This window comes from Lampetra planeri, chromosome 19 (assembly GCF_965212315.1).
Source record: "Lampetra planeri chromosome 19, kcLamPlan1.2.h2, whole genome shotgun sequence".
NCBI classification, from domain to species: Eukaryota; Metazoa; Chordata; class Hyperoartia; order Petromyzontiformes; family Petromyzontidae; genus Lampetra; species Lampetra planeri.
This window is the reverse complement of record NC_136125.1, coordinates 7,545,918-7,568,460: the sequence shown is the minus strand read 5'-3', so window position 1 is coordinate 7,568,460 and position 22,543 is coordinate 7,545,918. Positions and strand designations below refer to the sequence as shown.

At 47.4% G+C, this 22,543-nt stretch overlaps 3 protein-coding genes across 4 annotated transcripts; 1 reads left to right on the top strand and 2 right to left on the bottom strand.

The window, feature by feature from the left end:
• Positions 1 to 7,682, bottom strand: UNC50 (unc-50 inner nuclear membrane RNA binding protein). Its single transcript, XM_078602854.1, has 6 exons — positions 7,595 to 7,682; positions 5,274 to 5,609; positions 4,059 to 4,179; positions 3,021 to 3,160; positions 2,435 to 2,536; positions 1 to 1,587 (listed from the first exon to the last, which is right to left on the bottom strand). The coding sequence occupies exons 2-6, from the start codon at positions 5,530 to 5,532 to the stop codon at positions 1,454 to 1,456; spliced, it is 756 nt and encodes a 251-aa protein (XP_078458980.1). The 5' UTR covers positions 5,533 to 5,609; positions 7,595 to 7,682; the 3' UTR covers positions 1 to 1,453.
• A 1,370-nt stretch (positions 7,683 to 9,052) lies between these two features.
• COA5 (cytochrome c oxidase assembly factor 5) lies at positions 9,053 to 13,137 on the top strand. 2 transcript variants are annotated; one of them, XM_078602852.1, is made up of 4 exons: positions 9,053 to 9,285; positions 11,339 to 11,488; positions 12,315 to 12,413; positions 12,940 to 13,137. In XM_078602852.1, the coding sequence occupies exons 2-4, from the start codon at positions 11,390 to 11,392 to the stop codon at positions 12,979 to 12,981; spliced, it is 240 nt and encodes a 79-aa protein (XP_078458978.1). In that variant the 5' UTR covers positions 9,053 to 9,285; positions 11,339 to 11,389; the 3' UTR covers positions 12,982 to 13,137. The 2 variants fall into 2 exon arrangements, with proteins under 2 accessions (XP_078458978.1, XP_078458979.1); XM_078602853.1 differs by having other exon boundaries at positions 9,062 to 9,285; positions 11,351 to 11,488.
• A 5-nt stretch (positions 13,138 to 13,142) lies between these two features.
• Positions 13,143 to 21,567, bottom strand: SCOC (short coiled-coil protein). Its single transcript, XM_078602851.1, has 4 exons — positions 21,479 to 21,567; positions 21,137 to 21,187; positions 16,405 to 16,488; positions 13,143 to 15,742 (listed from the first exon to the last, which is right to left on the bottom strand). The coding sequence occupies exons 2-4, from the start codon at positions 21,153 to 21,155 to the stop codon at positions 15,600 to 15,602; spliced, it is 246 nt and encodes an 81-aa protein (XP_078458977.1). The 5' UTR covers positions 21,156 to 21,187; positions 21,479 to 21,567; the 3' UTR covers positions 13,143 to 15,599.
• Between the last annotated feature and the right edge of the window lie 976 nt (positions 21,568 to 22,543).

Sequence of the window (22,543 nt, the reverse complement as noted above, 5' to 3'; positions counted from 1 at the left end):
TCAGGACACACTGTTATATTTATTTTAACAAATCTTCAAACTGCCTCTCATTAACATGAATGCACGCATATATTTTGAAATGATTACTGCTGTAATCTTTGAACATTCGGCAATTGTTTTGTCAATTTATTCAACGGTTCTTGGTCGAGTTTTCTAAACGACAGTTTTGAGGTGACCTCACATGAAGAAAAAAAATATATATTAATAGATAAAATATTTACTTAAATAAAACAATTAAAATGCTTTCATGCCAGTGTTAAATTAAACAACCCTGTGTGTCCTGACCTTCCAGCCACCCAGTCTAGTTATTTTGATGTATTATGTATGTCTGTAGAACTTCTTTCGCACCATATGTAGCCAACCGTGCGAATTGGAGGTATTAAAAGTGTCGATGTGCAGCACACCACGAAGGGACCAGGACGGTCATTTTACTTTTTGTAAAACGGCGGTGTGGCGGTGCCTCTGGTGCGGTCTAAACACCGTGGTCATGCACACAGGAAGGAGAGACTGGATGCAAAGGGTTCCTCCTTGTGCCATGACGATCTCGCATGGGAAAAAGAAGTGGAAGGCAGGCCCAACCTGGTGGCAAAACGTAGGTGCTGCTAACGGAGAAAATGGTAAATCTTTGACACACTGGACGTTCCTTGATGCCAATGTCAGAAATGCTTCTTGTCAAGTCCTTAAAAAAACCCAGCGTGTTTTGGCAAGGGGAAATGTTTTTTGCACATTTTTGTTAGGGTCCTCTTGTACTACCGTTCATTCTCGAGTTACAAGCCGATTGACGAACATCTTTCAATTGTTCTGCACAGACGACGACATGGATACTTGCGTCTGCTGCCACATCGAAGAGAAAAAGAGTACATTCTTCTCAAGAGTGTTTCTCTTAAATTAAAACGGAGAAAAAAAAAACCAAAACCAGATATCAAATAAAACCGGGGAAAAATAAATCACAAACACAACGAAATGAGAGGATTGCACTTTAAAACCGGGGTGTGGAACCTGCCTTTCGCAAGGCACTGCGGGCACACGAGGCCTACTGCTTCAAAATGGCCCGCAAATCACATGAATCCATCGCTGCACGCAGCATCTCGCGGTTGCATTAGTCAGTTACTAGAAGGGAATGTTACCCACCTGGAAACAATGTTTCTAATGCTATCACCCTCAGTCACTTCTGGCAATACAAGACCCTCCCCTTGATACTCGGTCGACATTATCATTGGATAATGTTGGTATTAATGTTTGGCCCGCCAAAGGTATTTGAAAGTTCTACCTGGCAATCGGTAAGAAAAAGGTTGCCCACCCCCTGTTTTAAAACAAAACAAGGACAACAATAAATCGTGACGCGACTGCGACGCAATAATCGTCGCTTCGATTCGGTCGTGCGGGGACGAGAGATTGAATTTTTGTCGCACGAGACGGAAACAACACGGACGCCACACGCATCGCACCGTCACTACACGCGGACGTTGTAAAACCAACAGAGCCCCTGGGTGAAGTTCCATCCCAGCGCCAACGACAGCACGTACAGAAGCGCTAGTGGCGCCATGGGGTACAGCAGCAGCACCGTGTTCTTCAGGAATGGCAGCACTGCGTCACGCACGCACAGGAATACACGTGCAGCGCTTTGTGAATCTACCACTCAACGCTGTCACTCGGCATCGCATTTATCACAGCGGTAGGGGCCATCCATTTAGTACATACGTAAAAATCTGTCTAAACTTTACCCCTCCCCCCCTCCCTGTACACACGCGTACTTTTTGCACCCCCCCCCCCCAATCCTATAGAACGGCCGATATTTAATCCACGCAAACAGATAGTCCACCGCCAGGAGCATTATTATTCTTTGGTTCTCTCGGTAAAGGCACGTAGATAGAAAAATTGAAAGTAGATAAAATAAAAACTGACGTTTCGATCACAACACAAGCGATCGTCATCAGGAGGAAGAAGGGATTATTATCAAGGCTTCATCCCCCCCCCCCCCCATTTCCTATGCGTGCGTACATTGTCAGTAGACCCCCATACGCAAACGTATGCATTTGGGTTAACCCCCCCCCCTCCATGCGTACGTACTAAATGGATGGCTCCGTATCATATCGCTCAAAGTCACGTAAATGTACGGGCCCCTTTTGTCAATCCATTGCCGGATGTGGCGCTCAATGTCCGCCACCTCTCACGATCCTGCAATGTAATAACCCACTCTGCACCCACAACACACTGGTGATTTCAGCATTTCGAGAGGACATCCTAAGGTCATTATTCTTAACCACCGGCCATCATCCCTCCTAAGCGACGTGTCCTGCCCAAGTAGTAACCCACTTCGTAACTACACACAATCCATATGCAGATATTATAAAGTGTTTGAAACGTAGCATCTGAAGTTGTCGAACCTCTCACATCTCAGATTACTCGCGAGTTGCCGTGCTGCCGGGCTCACCGTTGTAGCCAAGGAAGGTGATGTAGATGTAGTAGCCGATGGCGACGAGCCACAGTGTGTTTCCCACGAAATATCCGATGAACCAGTCCTGAATGATGACTCCTGCACGCAGAGGAGACATGACTACATCAGCCGCGGCGTGCGCCGACACGGAAAACTTTCAGTACACTTTGCTCTTTTGAAAATTATTTTTCTTTTCCCCAAAATGCTATCCTGGTTGGGCTATCGGCATCGTGTTGCGAGACAAATAATCCGTTTGGAACTTTCTCAGGGTAGCATAACGCATAGAGGACGGTTCCGGATATCACGAAACTGCTTTTTGAGATCCCTCCATGTGACCTTTGATCCACACAGTAGGGGGGGTCAGCACTTTCCCACCCACTAACGCTGTTGCAGAAAAATGTTGCATGACAATCAAACATTAGTTATAATTCTCAAAGGTGGAACTCTGCCAAAGCAAGCTCAGAGCCAAATTTATTAGGAGATTTAATTTTTTGCTGTGCCCATTAATGAGCGGGCTTAGAACATCAACTCCCTTAAATTTAGAATCACGTTTGAATCACGAGGTACTCGGCTGTTGGCGTACTATTGATGAAGAACAGCTGGATGAAGTGCAGGATGACGAGGAGCGGGAAGAAGGCGTTGAGGTGAACATCGAACGCGTAGCCCCACTCGACGTCACTCTCCCGTACGCCGCGGCCCATGAGGTATCGATTCGATATCAGCCTGGATCAATCACACGAAGAAAAAGATTCCCTATTTTCTATCCATACAGCCTCTTAGGTCAAGTCCTGTTACCAAGCACCTATGAGATCCAGCACGATGCACAAATGAGTAGTGTGGCCAGCACCATTCCCTGCCAACTTTGTCTCCCCAGTGCTAATGCTTCGGAACCGCACCTGGTACTCATTTAAAATTGAGTTGGAACAAAGGCAGGCCCAGGATTGGTGCAGATATTCACCACTGATGTTAGTCATGAGTGGAAATTGAATACGGGTCACTACTGCTTCCCACCACAGTATGCAAACCACGACACTACTGCTTCCCACTACGTAACTAATGCAGTGATTAGGAGGCCATGGTTGGTGGATCAGAGAGATGTGAAACTCAAGACACCACACCAGGTACGTTTTAAGGTTCAGATATTCGCTATCGATGTTGGCCATGACCAGAAATCGAACTTGGGTTGCCAGGTTCGTATTATTGCAGTGTGCTCACCACTACTTTTCTGCACACATATACACAAAGATAAAGATCCCCCGTATAGCCTTAATAGACTGTAGGGGCAAGTGCTGTTAGCGAGCACCTATGAAGGCCGGAACGGCACACGAGGGGGTGGGTGGCCGGCACTACGCCCGACTGCCTGTCTCCCCAGTGGCGATGTTTACACACCACACCAGGTACTCATTTCAGACTGAGTCGACCTAGGGGAGGCCCAGAACCGGTTCAGATAATCGTCACTGGTGTTGGCCATGAGTGGGAATCGAACCCGGGTCGCCAGGTTCATAGCGCAGCGCGCTAACCGCCACACTACCACTCCCCACAAATACATATACACACACAGCTATACACACACACACGGTCCTTCTGCCCAGACGTAAGTTGAGGAAATGGAGCCACCCACCACATGAGCGTCGATATGAGAAGCCCCACGCCGATGCAGTCGATGAACACGACCCACAGCAGCAGCTTCAGGGTGTTCAGGAAGCTCATACTCAGCACAAAGCCAAACCCCAATGTCGACACTAAGACACAGCGACGACAAAAATAACTTTCGATTTAAAGCTTTCGTGACTGCAGGGATTCTTCCCTTCTACGTGACTTTACCGAAAGAACCAAGAAGACAAAAATAACCTTCATCCAGAACACACACAATAGGCAAGTACCGATCGCCAAGTACCACGGTTCAAATAATTCTTAAAACTGTCTGTAATGAAACGGAGCTGTCTAGCTAGTGTAGCTGATGGTCTCAATTCAGTCACCAATGATTCCAGAATTTGTTTTATAGCTGTCACTCATTTTGGATTTTCCAGCTCAAAGAAAAAAAACATGACTTTGCCATGTGACACACAACTCTACAGCAGGGCATGCGCATAAGAAGGTGCACCGCCTGTTAATGATCAGTAGCAATTCAAGGGACCTCAGATTGTAGTTCTGCAAAGTTATCTTCCAGAGAGCATTCAGAATCAAGGGGTGATATCACACTGCTTTCTGCGAGAGTTCTGAATTAAAATATCTCCATCTCATTCTATTCCTCCACGTCTCCAGCAATGTATTTACAAAGGGATGTACTCTACATTGCAACATTATGCTGACATCGACATTAGAACACAATTGAGAATAACACACAAATTAGCTTAGAGGACAGTATATAATTTCCATGCAATTTAACGAGGTAATTTCATTCCACTTGTAATATGCAATTAGTATCTCAATTTCAAAGTAATTGGTAATTGTATTTAAATTACACAAGACATGGCTAACTGGTAAATTTCATCTACATAACGTGATTCCACTAATTTGTTATTTTAATGAATTTTGCCCATCTCTGATGTTTTATTTATTACGAACTTAACTTTACAATTTTACGCATTCTGATTCGCGATGTTTGCCACTGAGCCCGTAGATTGGAACAGTCTACCCTAAAGAAGCAAGAACCATTCGTTCTATCCACAGATTCAAATTTTCTACACTTAAAAAATCATCAGGAACTGATGAAGGCACATCCACTATAACCCCACACACAGGAGGGGTGATGCCTGGCTCAATGTCCCATTAGGGCTCCTGCCGGCATAAGCTAATTAAGATCAAGTTCACGACCTCGTCTCCTGCTTCTCACCACACAGCCAGACGCTGAGCAGCACGAGGAAGGCAGGGTCATCCCTCGCCCACTGGTCCTTGGTCTGCTTGCGGTAGTGGAAGTTGCGGTAGACCTTCTGCGGTGCCGTGAACAGGTAGAGCATCTGCCACGTCGCAAACTCGAAGTCCATCTGGCGGAAGCGCAGCAGCCTGCGCAGGTAGCGCGAGCGCTTGAAGCAGGCAGTGGCCGGCCCCGCGTCGCGCCCGTTTGCCCGCGGCTGGTTCGACGAGGGCAGCATTGCGGCCTGACTGCCCCCGGCCTCTCAGCTGTGATGGGGCTCCGGATGAGCTGACAACAAGCGAGTTGGGTGTAGACCTGGGGGTCAATTATAGGTACAATTACAGCAGCATTGTTAGCAGAAATTACAATTACATTAGGACTGTTAATTATTATTAATGTACGTATGTTGAACTTCTTTCGCGCCGTACGTAGCCAACCGTGTTAATCGGAGGTGTGGGACAACTGACATAATGACAACTGGCATAATGACAATTGTAATTGACACCTGGTATGGTTGAAGGGTGGTTGGGTGGGTGGCTCAGTGGGTGAATGTGACTGAATTCGCAGGTTGGTAGGGGAGTTAGTGGATTTGTGATTAGAGTGGGTCGCCCAATGAGTTGGTTGGACTGTTTGGCGATAGATGGGGTGAGTCAATCAATGGGTGAGTAAACGAGTTAGTGAGTGAGTGTAACTTCGTGGTTGGGATCGTGTGTTGGTGTCGGTAAATGAAGGGGTGGGCAACTGGGTGATTGAGTGGTTTATTGAATGGAATGCATTAACGTGACGTCTGGTGTGGACCAACGGCGCTGGGCGTAGTTATATTGTGCACGTAAAACAAAACAAAAGGCTAACAAAAATGAAACGGTCAAATTGTGAACTGCTGGAGATGATTCTTCTTCTTGGTTCTTTCGGTAAAGTCACGTAGAATGGAAATAATAAAATAATAAAAATAAAACTTGCTGGAGATGAGATTGGAGGTATAATTTCGAATAGTTGGAGGGCTATTCCGAGTGACTGGTCGTCTCGTTGGCTATGCCCGTGAAGGTGATGATCAAGTTGGAGAGCCAAGTGCTCGCTTGGCTACGGAATGGCAGGCGTTTGGCTCGCTTGCGTGCTACGCTCAAAAACGCATGCCCCCCCCTCTACCTCCTCTTACTTGCAATGTTTGACCTCTTTCATATTATATTCTTGGTTCTTTCGGTAGAGTCACGTAGAAGGGAAATAATAAAATACAAATATGAAACAATAAAACTTCTCACGACGTTTCAAAACTTTTTCATGTTATTTTAGTTTCGCATTTAATCCACGACGTCCACAACTTTCCGCGTACAAAGGGTGGCGCGGCTCACGCCTTGTGATCCAGCACTTTGGAGGGCAAGTGTTGGTGAATCACGCTCAGATTTGTTTCTGTGTGTACCCCTGATACTCTAAAGCCCCGCTGTTTTGTCGGGGAGATCGCCAGTGGGAGTAGATTCGTAGATCCGCCTGTACGGACGTTACCTCCCCAACCCCGTCACGGACAAGATGACACTGCCCCAAATATAAATACGCGGGCGGTGTGGTACTGTATCTGCAATTTACCGACTCTAAACAAAAGGAATTGGGAACGGAGAAATCACTTAAAAGAGAACTTTAATCTCTAATCGGCCGCGGGGAATCAACGTCACCCCCTCCGATCGTCTCCCACGCGATGCCACTAATTAGTGGAATTGGCCACGAATTATTGTAATTGGCAATGTAAGGAGAACCCCTCCTAGAAGCATAACATAGTCTTGAGGCTCGGGATTACGTGGGCATCGCTCTACTTTGAGACTTTACATTTGCAAAGTCTGAGGGGGTTTTGGAGAAAATTGTTCGACGAAGCGATGCGAATTTAAACAGCTCAGGGCTTTTTTACTCGCGGATGTTTGTTTTTATCTTTAAACAAACATAAATATTAGAACATAAGCAAACATAAACCTTACAACACAAACAAATATACAAATAAAAAATAGCCGCGTTAACAAACAATAAAACGATACAGCGCATAAGCAGCATCTCCAGAGAACCGAGCAACCCGATTGGACCCGCGCTGCAGTCACGTGCGCAGCGCCGGCCAACCAGCGCGCCGACTCGCGCATCCTCGCTACGGTTTACAAAACGCGGCCTGCGTCTGTTTGCAAGTTTACCCCCCTCCTCTCCTCTCCTCACAGCCGCGACGCAGGCGAATCCCCTCGCGGGGCGATCGCACGCGGGGCGAACGCCCCCACGGCCGATCGCCAACTCGCACGCGACCCGCGCGTGTTTCCGCGCCACATCACCTGCACAGGAGAGGGGGGGAGGTGTTCAACTTGGGCACAAGTTCCGCCTCTGCGCTCGCTTGGCCCGGCGGGGTTGAGGGGGGGCGAGTGACGTGGTGGAGGGGGCGGGGCACCGGCGGTCGTTGCTGGGAACAAAAATAAAGTGGATGCGAGAGACGCCCTCAGGGCACATCGAACGCTGAGCCATCCCGTGCGTGAAGCGACAACACCCGCCCCCGGGGCGATTCGAGTTTACAAAGCTGCTCGCGTCGTACATCCAGGAAACGTCGGTGATCGGACTTCCGTCGATTCCTCTCACAGTGTTGAGTGCACGGAATCGATTCAATGAATGACGACACAGTGCGTCGGCAAGGTCACGTGCGCTGTGGGTACTCCCACCTCCTCTCAGACGTGGAAGAGGAGGCCAAAGTCACCCTCTAGACCAGTGACGTGCGCTGAGCCAGATTCACACACTGAGGGGGGGCGTGGTCTCACAGAGGGGCGTGTCCTGACTGAGGGGGGCGTGTTAGACACGTCCCCCTCAGTGAGGCAGATGTGATAGCTGCCTCCCCTGGTGCTTTTTCATTGCAGTTTCATGACGAGACCAGCGAGCCTAAATATGTTTATGCAAATACGTGAAATAAGTTACCTGGAGTATGGAAGGCGAGGACATGAAATGAAGGGGTCTACAAACATTACATTGGTGACATACTGAGATAGTAACAGGCACGCGCTTATTGCCCGCGCTCCACCCAGTTACTGAGGGGTTGCGCAATCAGAGGGGAGGCTGAGCTCGTCGCTGCCTCACCTCTCGTCTCTTCCTGTATTTGCAGCGGAGCTTCGCAAATTTGGCGATTTTGACAAAAAAAACCGATTGGAATCGTGCAGAAATTTATAACACAGATCAGTGGAAAATCTTAATATGTATTTTATTTGATTATTCTTTTTTTTACTTTTCGTAACAGCTATTTTAATTGGAGTATGATAGGTGAGGCTCTGCCTCCCCCTGCCTCCCCTGACCGCACATTCCCTGCTCTAGAACTTGAACTTGAACTAGACGGCCTAGAGGGGGGCCCTCTATAGTGGAGGCTCTCCCGCGGTGGCTAGGAGATGTTAACTACCTCGCCTGGTGTGCAGGAGGTCGTAGGTGCGATCCCGACCCTGACGCCTGCTGCTGTATATTTCGAGTTTTCACGTCTCTCTCTCTCTCCCCTTGGTCGCGTGGACTTTTATCAGGGTCCTCCGGGTTTTCCCCTCCACATTTAGAATCAGCATCACGTGTTTAGTTCTAAAATTAAGAGTGTTTAGAGTAGTTGGCTGCTGTACATTTCCACGTGATAAGCCACCTCATTGAACTATCATTTGCGTTCGTAAGTCGGGCGCGCGTAAGTCGGGTGTGCGTAAGTCGGGTGTGCGTAAGTCGGGCGCGCATAAGTCGAGGACTCACGAGAATTTCATCGCGAGTGTTTGCACAGAATCGATTCCAGAATCGAGAATCAACAACGAAGGAATCGAATCGTTACGGACCCCAAGCTCAAACTCGCGTGTGCCCCGCTCACGGTCACGCAGACAGCAACACGCAAGGCGATTTTAAACATTAAACGCACAACTTTGATTTGTGTGTAGTAGTTGTAGTAGTAACACACCAATTAGCTGGTGATCGTGCGTTGTCTCAGTGTTAACCCGCCCGCACAAGACGAGACGCGGCTCGGGTGAGTTCGAGGCCTAATTATCATCGCAATGCACGACCAATAACATTACACTCATACTGTACATCTAAGGGGTTATTTTTGCGTGCGTTAGATCGCGTAAATATATAAACGCGTCGTCAAAACCCGCCACCACCCGACACGGCCGCTCAGTAAGGTTTGTCACGTAAACAGAACGTGGCCAATTCGTGAGTTAGTACAGCAACAGCGGTGGTGTGTTGGAGAGCAAATCCCACAACATTTACAGTCTAGCGGGTTTAACGACACACATTGATGTGATCCTAACCCCCCCCCCCCCCCAAAAAAAAGCCTCTATTATGGATGACATCGGTCGCGAAAGCCCCAACGTGTTAAACATACATTGCACTTAATAATACATTGCACTTAATAATACATTGCACTGCTGTTACCCCTTTCGTTTGTTATTCCACTGCGAATACATCATCACCACCACCACCACGTACTTCTTCACCACCGCGTAATTCACCGTGCCAATGAGTGAAAGCTGGCGAGGACGTGAGGCCCCCAGGACCACCGGCTCGTCGGACTATCGCTTCTGAGCCACCCACCCATTTGAAATTGAAATTCGCATCGCGGTTCGCTAACCGCTGCGCCACCGCTCCACCACGTGCTTCGCGAGGTCGCAGCTAAAGTCGCGATGCAATGTCACAACAGCCTGCAACTCCATTGGGACCTCCTTTGCCAGTAGCAAAATGTGATCATTGGGTTTTTTACCTTTTATCTGGCAACAAAACTGACACCGTTTTCGATTTAAAGCTTTCGTAACTGCAGGGATTCATCTTCTTGGTTCTTTCGGTAAAGTCACGTAGAAGGGAGATAATAAAATAATAAAAATAATACAATTCTCACGACGTTTCGGCCACAACGCAAGCAGCCGTCCTCAGGTGAAGAACAGGTCTGTCGGAAAGACAGTGGCTGAATGAACACCACTAAGCTTGGCAGCGTCTATTTAAGCTGGGTTAGGGGGGGAAGAGCGCCTTGACAAAGGAATTTGCATATCAACAAAGGAATTTGTATTATTTTATTATGTTTTATTTTTATTATTTTATCTCCCTTCTACGTGACTTTACCGAAAGAACCAAGAAGATGACACCGTTTTGTTGCCAGATAAAAGGGTAAAAAAACAATTATCATATTTTGCTACTGGCAAAGGAGGTTCCAATGGTGTAAATGCTTTACCCCGAGCTCTCATACTCTGATGGTGCATTGTCTTTGAGTTGTGCGCCTTTTGGCGTCATCTGGTCCAACACCAGAGTGAGACTAGGCTCTAAGGAAAGCTGTTTCGGGTGTGGACCAATCAATTTCAAGGACAGTGCATACATTATCAGAGTTGTGTTTTTTGTTTGCATTCCGACTGCAGGTATTGTGGTCAATGCAAACATGACTCCTTGTAAAAAAAGGTGTCAGTTTTGTTGCCAGATAAAAGGGTAAAAAACAATTATCAGCCTGCAACTCGTTCATGTTGTAGGCTCGCGAAAAAGCGTCGCTGGAGGCTTCCGTGTTGTTGAGTTGACGATGGCGGTGACGAGATGTTGAGGAGCCCGCAGGGGCTAGATATTTGGCGGTAGAGGGCAGGGCAGCGAAACCAATTGGACTGTACTTCTATGCCCCCCCACCCTTCCCTGACCGGCGTGTTGGAGAACAGTACGGGCAAATAACCCCCACGGAAATTGTATTAACAACATGGGTGTGCAAACGAGATGATGATGTTGATTTGAAGCTTTCGTGACTGCAGGAATCCATACTCTTTAGTTCTTTCGGTAAAATCACGTAGTTAGAAAATAAAATAGATCACGACTTTTGGGCGCAACACAAGCGTCCGTCAACATGCTTTCCCACGTGATGGTGGACGCTTGTGTTGCGCCCGAAACGTAGTGATCTATTTTATTTTTATACCTACGTGACTTTACCGAAAGAACCAAAGAGTATAGAGATGATGAAGTTCGAGAACCAGATCCCGGATCCGTTCATCAAGAACATCATGTCGGCAGTGATGTTGAGTGGCAGTGACGACGATGTGATGTTGATGGGAGAGTGGCGATTATAGAGAAGGCTTGGGCGGGAGACGCACGTGGCCGGTGGAGCGATGCCAGCGTACTACGAGGACAAGCCGGTGGACTCACGCCCGTGCGCGGGACTGCGCGAGGATCTACGCTCGTGTCTCGTGAAGAGCGACTGCGTCAAGGTGACAACCTCGCCCATCCGACGCTCTCTCTCTCATTCACTCACCCACCCACTCTCCCATATTCACTCGCTCGCCCGCTCTCTCATATTCGCTCGCTCGCCCACCTGCTCTCCTTCACTCGCTCGCCCACCCGCTCACTCATTCATCGTTCTCTCATTCAATCGCTCGCCCACCCGCTCGCTCGCCCACCCGCTCGCTCGCCCACCCGTTCTCTCTCATTCACTCGCTCGCCCATCCGCTCTCTCTCATATTCACTCGCTCGCCCACCCACTCTCTCATTCACTCGCTCGCCCACCTGCTCTCCCATATTCACTCGCTCATCCGCTCTCTCTCATTCACTCGCTCGCTCTCTCTCATTCGCTCACTCACTCGCCCACCCATACATTTGCTCACCCGTTTTCTCTCATTCACTCGCTCGCCCACCCGCTCTCTCATATTCACTCGTTCGCCCACCCACTCTTTCACTCGCTCCTCAGCTCCTTCGCCCACCCATCCGCTCTCTAATATTAACTCGCTCGCCCATCCGCTCATTCTCATTCACTCTCTCACCCACCCGCCCTTTTATCCACTCACTCGCCCGCTTGCCCACTTAATACGTTTTTATCATGAATAAAATGAGGGCGTCATTAATGCCAATTGCATCCCACAACGCTATACGTGAATTATATATATATGGCCCACATCCCTTTTAAGCCACAATAAATGATTTTATTTTACCAGGTATATAGCAACTACCATTTCATCCACCTGATCACTCACCCACTTGCCCAACTGCTCAACTCACTCGTTCATCCACTTCATTGCCTGCTTTGCGCGGCGCGTGCAGGCAGGGAACAGCGCCAAGGTGTGCCTGCGGACCGACAGCACCCTGGAACCCATGTGTAGAGCCCTGCAGATGTCCTTCTTCGAATGCAAGCGATCTCTGGTAAATGTGTGCGATGGCTTTTCAATTGAAACATAGTTTTAATGACAAATTGCCCCCTTTGTTAATTCACCGCCGGGTGAAGGCATTCCCTTTGCCGCCCGTCGGGGGTTATTTTACCATACTTCGCCATGCTGATTAATGGAGGGTTAGCGCAGAAGGGGGAGGAACCCAGGACCGGTTGAGAAATTGCTCACCACTAATAGTAGCCGTGGTTGGGAATCGAACAAGTTCATAGCGCAGTGTGTGGCTTTGCCCAGGAGTGAGAATAGATGTTGCTTGCGCACTGTCTCAGCATATGCTCCCCCACTTGCCTGGACCTGGTACGGCAGTCAAGGCTGGACTTGAATCACAAGCACACGACAGAAGCACTTCCTGAATGTCACTTTAAAGTCACTTTCCCGATGAACGAATCTACAGACTCATGTTCAATTTCCACAGCCTGTGCGAATCTAAAGCAGCTATTTGTCTTTGTAATGCCTGTCTTAAGTGATATTTTCACGGTTTTTTTTCCCGTTTCTTTTGCCAGCTGGACAACAGAACACGTTTTCGAGGGCGGAAGGGTTACTGAGCAGTGTTGAAACAAGGGGACATCTCGACCATTTATTAAACACGATGACCCAGCCGCCTCACCGTTGTCTCTTGGAATGGCTACGATTATGCTTTGTTCTGTTTAACTACTATGTAAAAAGAAGCGTACAACCAATAATAAATAAGTGAAAACAAATGCGCTTTGTGTCCAATATCTTTATTCCTTTTCGCTTCTTGTAAATTAGTGTTTGAGAGTTGAAGCAACAGCACAGTGTGACCCACAGCATCTGGACAATGATGGCAATCAAAACAAGTTCAGTGACCGTGTTGGCAGGCAGTGGTGTGAGCGCACATTCACAATGAAAATACTTTACCACCACCATCACGAACGAACACAACCCTGGTAAGTTAAAGTACAACTCGAATCGCCACCTTCATTAAAACTAAACAAAAATCCAATGACCAGATCACCTGGAATGTGATGATCTCATGAGATGCTGGACGTTGATCTGGATGGCGCTATTAAGAAGAGCCACTGCCCAAAACGTCTCCGATTATATATTTTGAAGGCAGTGTTCACAAAAATGTTGAGTGTTTTTGGGTCGTACTGGATGGATGATCATCGTGCATAAAATGGGTTGTTAACGGGGCTACGTTGTGGAAAGTAGAGGGCAGTGCAGAGAAATCCATTTGACTGTACAACACTCCCACGTCTACGCTCTCCGCCTTCAATCTGCAGTAAACTAGATGGTTATATAACCCACACTACGTGGGGGAGGTCTTCACTCAGCAGTGGATTTACAATATGGCTGTACATGTTCAAATACACACACAAATAAAGATAGACTACAGTTTGGTGCAATGGTTATGTTCAGAACCACAATGCACCATAATGATAATTATACCACGTTCACATTGGAGTGGTCTTCTGGAGATAAAAAAACATAACCCACTCCAGCTTCATTGGAACACTTTACAAACCACATTTTTATTGTATCATCTCCCCACAGAATGCACCTGAATAACTTATTTTTAATCCACCGAATTTACCTACTTTCGACAAAAGCCTACTTTCTGCACAATGAGATAGTGGATGAGGCTTTTATTTCAGGACAACCTTGCTCAATTAAGAACTTGCAACCAACGATTGATAACAGCAATAGCGTGTTTGTGTCTGGCATATTCCTAGTTTGAAGAACGGACAATGCCAGAATTGTTAACCTGTTGTAGACTTCCCTTTTATTAAGCGGTGTTCTTAATGAAGGTGGCGAGTGTATCGATTCATACATCCTTAAGTACGAATGTATTGATTGAACAACACAAAACAATCATGTTTTCACCAATGGTGCCTGTCTGCTCTTAAGCAGAGCCACGGTCTGCCAAAATGGACATTTCGATTTCATTGTCCTCTTCGATACAAACGGTGGTAAAGTATTCATTCAAAGACAGACGCTTCTAAGTCTGGCTATACACATTAGTCGCAAACAATGCAGATGGCAATGATAACCTTGATAAAAAAAAAATACAACAGACGACAATAAATTACTACGGCGACATTGCGCATGCAACGGTTAGAGTCGGGACGCGTTCACTTAAATGTACACCGCTTTTGTGCCACACGCTGACGTTAATACTGCACGAGTTGCGTTTTAGAAAACGAGGCTGAACAGCTGCTAACATGGCGACGGGAAAGTACACCATTGGAGGCTGCATGCAAACGGAGGTCGCTATTACGAAGTGAAATAAGGTAAAAAAAACATTACTGTCAAAGTCCTATTCTGGCTTTGGGTGTTTAGTTGTTGGGAATTCCTGAAGCCTTTGCTCGGCCTGTCATGGTGCAGAAAAACCACTGAACAGCAGTCGATTACACGGATCACGCAAAGCGACATTCACCCCACTGCTCAAAACAACTCCTTTTGAACAAACTCCCGCACACGCACACACACGCATGCACGCACGCACGCACGCACAGGTAAAGCGCTAACCCTGGGCACACACCAGCCCGATTCATGGCCGAGTGATACGAACGACAATGCAATTGAATTTCAGTTTGATCGCACGTTAGCGGGCTTACGTGGATTCAAAATTATGAATTTACTAACATTTAACTTATCAGTGATGTAATGTTTGTATTTATTCTGTAATACATCTTGTTTGATAGTTACTATGCTTTGCAGTTGGATTGTTAAGTATTGCGCGACACCTTGGGCCTGACGGGCGCCATGTTAACGCAATGTTCTGTTATTCCTTACATTTTAACATCAATTTAGTCTGAATTTGATACAAATGTAGATACCAATCTCCAAAGCATGCTTTTAGAGATTGGACAATTTAGCAGCCGATTTGGCTTTGACATTTCAATCACGTCAGCAGCGAGCGTCGCGACTTGTCGCGTCTCCCTCCTCCCCCCCAATTTTTGATCGCGTCAGTTTAGGAACCCAGAACCCACCTAACGAATCGATCCCCAATTGCATCATGATCGCAAATTAACCGAGCCTGAATCGGGCTATATTGTACCGCCCCGGCTTAGAATCGCTTGTACACCTTCACCGCTACCCCCCACGGCTCAGCACGGGCTCCGTGCTCAGCCCAATCGGCTCCCGAAGACGGCGGGGCTAAAGCGCGAGGTTGCGGCTCGGGAGGGGAGTCGTCCGCCAACTACTTGCGCTTGCTCTTCGAATCGGTGGTCTGGAAGACGCTGGATGCCGACATGAGGTTCTCGATGTACTGACCCAGGACCTGGTTCTCGGACTTCAGCTTCAGGTTCTCCTCCTTCACGGCATCCACACGCGACGAGAGGTCTGCGGCGGAGAGGGAGGGGGGCGGCGATGGCGATGAGAAACGCGAATCTCCCATGGCAATAACGAATCGTTTTGGTTGTGGGAATGGATCACTGGTTTATGGTCAAAAAGAGACAAGCGACTATCTTATCTTGTATGGATGTATATAGCGCCTCAAAACGAGGCGCTTTACCCACAATTCTAAAAGTGTACATAAGACTGCGGTTAAAATAAAGTGTGGGGTTACAGGACAAGTAAGAGTGGGGTAGTGAAAGGGGTTGCGGTAGGCCTGGTCGTAGCTGGGGGCTGGGGGCAGGGAGTAGCAGTAGTGGGGATGGACAAGGGAGAAGAGATGGGGGTTTTAGGGAGGAACGAAAGCACGTTAGTGACGATTGTATTATGTGCAGGGGGAGTTAGTTCCAGTGAAGGGCAGCAATAAGGGAAAAGGGACAAAACATGTGACTTAAAGGCAGGGCAAGGGAGGCACAGAGAGGGATAGAATAGATGATAAATCCACTGCTGGATGGAGGCCTCCCCACACTATACTGGTCTTGGAGGGCTGTTGGATGATGATGATCAGTGCTGACCGAGTGGGGGGATGGAGGGGAGACGTGCCCCACTGAATGTTAGCCACGGGCGGGAATAAACCGAAGCTGGCTAAGTTTGTAGCGCAGTGCACACACCTTCGAGCGTGTGCTGGAGCTCCAGAACCTGGTTGATGAGACGAGTTTTCTCCTCGACCTCCTCTGGGTTCTCATAGTCTGCACCTGCACAGCAGCAGCAGCAGCATCACCACGATGCAAAGTGAGATACAGACTTCCCATTACAAGGCAACAGATACTTAATGCAATTAAAACCGCACAGCAGTTTCTAAATTATAGTAAAAACATTGTAATGCGAGTCTGGGAAGTGTACCCATGTCCAGGGCATGTTACAGGAAGCCACCTGGTCTCCTACCCATCCTTGGATACAGCATCTCCCCACTATGAGCTCACATCACGTTGAAAACTCGGATTCGTCCAAGTGCTCCCAAACCAATTCTAGATCACACAACAAAGTCTTCAAGATCCTTCATGGACCTGCCCCTGCCTACCTCTCATCTCACTCTACTCCCTCCCCCTCCGCATGGCCAATGCTCCATTCTACCTCTCCACCTCTCAACTCACTCTACTCCCTTCCATTCACTCTCCAACCCAAGCAATCAAGGCCTTCTGTCAAAGCCTAGAGTCAGTCAACCTTCACTCAATGGGAGGCCACTCTTTAAATAAGACCCAGTATGTTTGGGCTACAGCTGCAGATGGGCTAGGGCAAGGCATAAGGTTGGTTCATTGCGACTCATCTAAGGTATGTGTCTCGTGTTTATTTTCGGACTCGGGTTAGGATCAGGGGTGTTGAACGATAACTAGAAACCGTTGCAAAAATATTTTACCGGTTCTGAGGTGCAGGATACAGGAATAATTTTTCGTGGCATTTTAGAAATCAATGCACCAACTGCCACACCTGGTACAAGGTAAAAGCACAGCCCTGCAATTGCTTGCTCATGCCACTGCTGTCGGAAGAAGCCTCCTCTCGCGTCAACTCCGAGGGTTCCTCTAAGGCAGTGGCTCTTAACCTGGGGTGCACGCACCCAGCGGGGTACGAGATGCCCTTTTTGGGGGTGCGAGACGTGGCCACTTTTTTAGAAGGTAAATCATCGAAACACCAATTAACACGGGCACGTAAGTACAACTATTTTGTTTCATCAAACCCATTTATTTATTCAGTTTAATACGTAGGCTATGTATTTCTTAACATACATTTTGAACGAACTTTTATTATTTATTTTAATTTTTCTACCTACGTGACTTTACCGAAAAAAACCCAAGAGTATGAATCCTTGCAGTCAAGAAAGCTTCAAATCTGAGAAGCAAAGGTTGTGCAAGGCTGCAGTCAAAGCTAAGAACCACTGCTCGAAGGGGTATTTGTTCCACGAGACGTTTTGGAAGAAACGAGCATCCCCACACTTTTCCCCATCACACATGGATGGGTGGGACAGGCCGTGGTGGGGTGGATTTTAGAAACTTGCCACATTGTTTTAACCGCCGTCTTGGGAGACAGAGTGGAAGAGACTAATTCTGGATTGCAAGTACAGTGCACCTCACCATTATGCCACTCCATCTCATTTTGTTTCTCATTTGATTCCAATATGCGCGGCTAACTGGGTAACTGTGTTTTTTTTACTTTTTAACACATAGGCTTTCACTACCAATATTATCCACAATACAGTTTTTTTTTGGGTTGGATCACGTAAATATAAATGTGTCGTTCAACCCGTCACCACCCGACACAGCCAATTATTAAGGTTTGTCACATAAACAGAACGTGCCAATTCGTTACGAGTACAGCACACCGGTGTGTTGGAGAGTAAATCCACAACATTTACAATCTGAGTACGACGTTTCGCCAGCAATTGCAACTCGCATCAGGCTTTTTGTACTGTATCCATGTGGTTATTGCGACCACATGAATACAGATTCACAAAGCCCTTTTGAGCTCTGAAACATCTTTGGAATGTACAAATGCATTAAATGCACTCGATTGTTAAGCTTAAGCTATGAATGCATTGACTCGGGTGTGTGTAAGCATCCATTATTTTCTACTCATTTTATTATTTAAAGCCGATGGGCAGAACCGGGCAGAATAAGACAGTACAGTACTGTAGAGACATTGCAAACAGTACACTACGGTTTACCTGGATTCTTGTACGTGGAAATTGAGTTTCCAGGTCTGTACGGCGAACAGTTGTATCAATACGGACACAAAAAAAAGTCTGTCTATTTGTGTTTCTTCCTTGTGATGGGACTTTGTAGGATGAACGTCGAGATTTATAAGTGGCACGGGGGTGACCCATAAGGTGTCTGAATTGGTCTGTAACAAGGTAGGGGCACTGATAAGGGGTTGACAGGTTTGAGACAGCATAGACAAAACAGAACAAGACACAACTAGAATGTACAAACCAGACGAAATCACCGAGCACAAACGAAACGATGCAAACGAGCTAGGAGTTAACAATGTGAATGACGCAGCATAAGACAAAGGCTGGAGTCTAAATGATGGAGACAAGGCAGACGATACAATACATACTACAATACATACTGTCATCATTATTTGGTTTTAATGGAGCGCTCTTTATGTAGGGGCTACTCAGAGTGCAGTACACGTGATAGGCGATGTACATCCCATCTCAAAAGTGCTCTTACACGCCAAAAGCGATGTCCAGTGGGGGGCGCGGGAGGGAGGGTGGGAAGTTTTGCCACACGTAAATCCCAATTGAGTAATTTGCAGTGTCATTTTTTTTATTTGGCAACTTTGGAACAGAATACCAGCACACAATGGCGTACTCTTGCAAAGAACTAGAGCAGTGTTCTTCAATCATTTTCAGAAGTGGGGCCGAGGCGGGGCACTTTCGCCGATAAGACATCATCAGTGAGGGCCGCCAAACATTTGAAACCATTGTTGGGTTTGACAGCAGCATAATGATGAGGTGGTGTTCACACTCTTTGTGAATTGTCGGCGGGCCGCACGTCAGGGGCAGCACTAAAGCCCACCAGGGGCCGCCAGTGGGCCGTGGGCCTTGCAATGAAGGACGCTGCAGAGGCCGCCAGTGGCCTGTGGGCCTTGCAATGAAGGACGCTGCAGAGGCCGCCAGTGGCCCGTGGGCCTTGCAATGAAGGACGCTGCAGGGGCCGTCAGTGGCCCGTGGGCCTTGCAATGAGGAACACTGCAGGGGCCGTCAGTGGCCCGTGGGCCTTGCAATGAAGGACGCTGCAGGGACCGCCAGTGGCCCATGGGCCTTGCAATGAGGAACACTGCAGGGGCCGCCAATGGGCCGTGGGCCTTGCAATGAAGGACACTGCAGAGGCCGTCAGTGGCTCATGGGCCTTGCAATGAGGAACACTGCAGGGGCCGCCAGTGGCCCGTGGGCCTTGCAATGAGGAACACTGCAGGGGCCGCCAATGGGCCGTGGGCCTTGCAATGAAGGACACTGCAGAGGCCGTCAGTGGCCCGTGGGCCTTGCAATGAGGAACACTGCAGGGGCCGCCAGTGGGCCGTGGGCCTTGCAATGAGGAACACTGCAGGGGCCGCCAATGGGTCGTGGGCCTTGCAATGAAGGACACTGCAGAGGCCGTCAGTGGCCCATGGGCCTTGCAATGAAGGACGCTGCAGGGGCCGCCAGTGGCCCGTGGGCCTTGCAATTAAGGACACTGCAGGGGCCGCCCGTGGACTCGAGGATCTTGTCACGTCCGCCGTAGAGCGGAAGTCGTGACGTCGTATTTGGTCCGACGATTACAATCTCGGTAATGATCTGGGTGGCCACTGCCATCAACCCTGATAAGCCTCACTGATAAGGGGGGGGGGGGGGGGGAAACCCCTTTACATTAAAAAATAACGCAGTCTTAAGCAAGAGCATATACTAGGCGACGTTTCGGGCAATTGGCCCTTCATCGCCGCACATAAACAGTGCAATGTTGCCCGAAACGTCGCCGATTATTTTACTGGACTAATTTTCTATTGAAAGGCCACAACACAGAAGCTGTTCGTGACGAATGCGTCGAGTTCATTGTCGTAGTTGTTGTTGTTTGTGCACCGATGCCACCGTCAGGGACATGGGGTCAGAACGTTTCATTCATGGTTTTGTTTTTTGTTTGTTGCGGTTGCACCCGAGTCAAGAGGCGAATGGCTCACAGGGTTATACCCCCTTAACTTGTATATAAGGGCTTGTCTCTTGGATTTTTCCTCACTTGGCGTCATCTGGTCCAACACCAATGGAGACTAGGCTCTAAGAAAAGCTGTCTCGGGTGTGGACCAATCAACTTCAAGGACAGTGCATATCATTATCATTATCAGAGTTGTTTCTTTTTGTTTGCATTTTGACTGCTTGTGTTGTGGTTATTGCAAACATGATCCCTTGTATAAAGGTGTCAGTTTTTGTACCAGTTGAAAGGGTAAAAACCTATTTCTATTTCTTGATACAGTAAATTTAGCTGTGACGGTCCCACCTGATGACGGAGACTTGTGTTGCCTCCGAAACGTCGTGAATTATTATTTTATTTCTATTATCATTTCTATTATTTTTATTATTTATTTCCATTTTTACCTACGTGACTTTACCGAAAAACCTAAGAGTACTTTACCTAATAGACGAAACTGAAAACTGAAACGTTACAGCAGCAGCACCAAAAATCACTGCTTAGGCGACACGGCCATTATAGAGGAGGCCATGCAGCGAGACGTCCAAGACACGACAGAGACACACGAGAGAGACACACACGGGACAGAGACACACACTAGAGAGACAGAGACACGAGAGACATAGATAAGAGACACACTAGAGACACACAGACTGCGTGTACTGTACGAACTGTACCACGTCACCTTCTGAATCCGCGTTCATCTTCGCCGGCGCAGGCAGATCCTCGCGAAAACCTTTCAAGACAAAGAATTACCGCCACGCCTTCTCATTTAAAACGTAGCCAACACATTTAACAAACACATTTTTTTTTAAACGTTAACATCGCAGCCGTTCTGTGTGCATTGGAGCAGCAACAACAACAACAGCACCGCGTATGGATAAAATCGTAGCTTTTGATTTCCCTGTTAGGGTCTCGCACAATGTAACAAATATTGTATTGCTGCTGTCGTTAATAGCACGCGTCAGGTGTTGTAATGTTTAATATATTTTATTTAAAAAAGGGAGAATTAAAGATCCATCATCACCTTTTGTGTGCCGCTCCTCCCGGTCGCTGGGCGTAAAAATGTCGGACAGTGGCGATGACGTCGACGCTTAAACGCAAAGTGTACCCAATAACAGCCAAAGCGCAAAGTGTACCCAATAACAGACAAAGCTCAAAGTGTACCCAATAACAGCCAAAGCTCAAAGTGTACCCAATAAGAGCCAAAGCGCAAAGTGTACCCAATAACAGACAAAGCTCAAAGTGTACCCAATAACAGACAAAGCTCAAAGTGTACCCAATAAGAGCCAAAGCGCAAAGTGTACCCAATAACAGACAAAGCTCAAAGTGTACCCAATAACAGCCAAAGCTCAAAGTGTACCCAATAACAGCCAAAGCTCAAAGTGTACCCAATAAGAGCCAAAGCGCAAAGTGTACCCAACAAGAGCCAAATCGCAAAGTGTACCCAATGTCAGTGAAAACACAAAGTGTACCCAATGGCAGACATAGAAAGTACCCAATGGAAGCGAAAAACTCGTTGGCTCAAAAGTGGCTTAACGCTACCACTTAGGGTGGTAAATGCTGACAATGATTTTATTAAAGAATTTTGTCTAGAGAAAATAGATATGCATGATAGCAAGGTCACCAGTAAGTAGTTTTTTTGCGAGGAAAAAAAATGAGATTAAAAGGGTAGCATAGTGTGTTTGATAAGAGTATCGTTTTGATGGAGGAAAAAAACCCGAATGTGATATGAAACATGTGGAATGACGTTAAAAAGGAAGTATGGACCTTATATTAAAAATTGTCTACACTCACAAACAGTATGTACGGGGGGTAAAAATAGTGAGGGAGATTGATAGGTTTCCCTAGTAATTTCTTCCCATTTCCAACCATGCTTGCAATGATTACATGAATCAAGTTGTCGGTTGTGGTGTATCACCTTGACAGTGGGTTAGAGACAGTATCTCCACAGCGTTGGTCCAAGCAGACTGCATTCTCACATCTGTTTCGGCTCAGACATCGCTTTCCCAGTGGATAAAGCAAGGTTAAGGGGCCGTCCATAAATGACGTCACGCGATTTTGGACGATTTTTGACCCCCCCCCTCGTCAC

Coding starts and splice junctions, on each gene's coding strand:
- UNC50 (XM_078602854.1), bottom strand. CDS start 5,532: ATGCTGCCCTCGTCGAACCAGCCGCGGGCAAACGGGCGCGACGCGGGG. Junction 3,161..4,058: donor CTCATATCGACGCTCATGTG/GTGGGTGGCTCC, acceptor TGATTGATCCAG/GCTGATATCGAATCGATACC. Junction 2,537..3,020: donor CCAGCTGTTCTTCATCAATA/GTACGCCAACAG, acceptor CTCTGCGTGCAG/GAGTCATCATTCAGGACTGG.
- COA5 (XM_078602852.1), top strand. CDS start 11,390: ATGCCAGCGTACTACGAGGACAAGCCGGTGGACTCACGCCCGTGCGCG. Junction 11,489..12,314: donor TGAAGAGCGACTGCGTCAAG/GTGACAACCTCG, acceptor CGGCGCGTGCAG/GCAGGGAACAGCGCCAAGGT. Junction 12,414..12,939: donor TCGAATGCAAGCGATCTCTG/GTAAATGTGTGC, acceptor TTCTTTTGCCAG/CTGGACAACAGAACACGTTT.
- SCOC (XM_078602851.1), bottom strand. Junction 15,743..16,404: donor GCTCCAGCACACGCTCGAAG/GTGTGTGCACTG, acceptor TCTCCGCCGCAG/ACCTCTCGTCGCGTGTGGAT.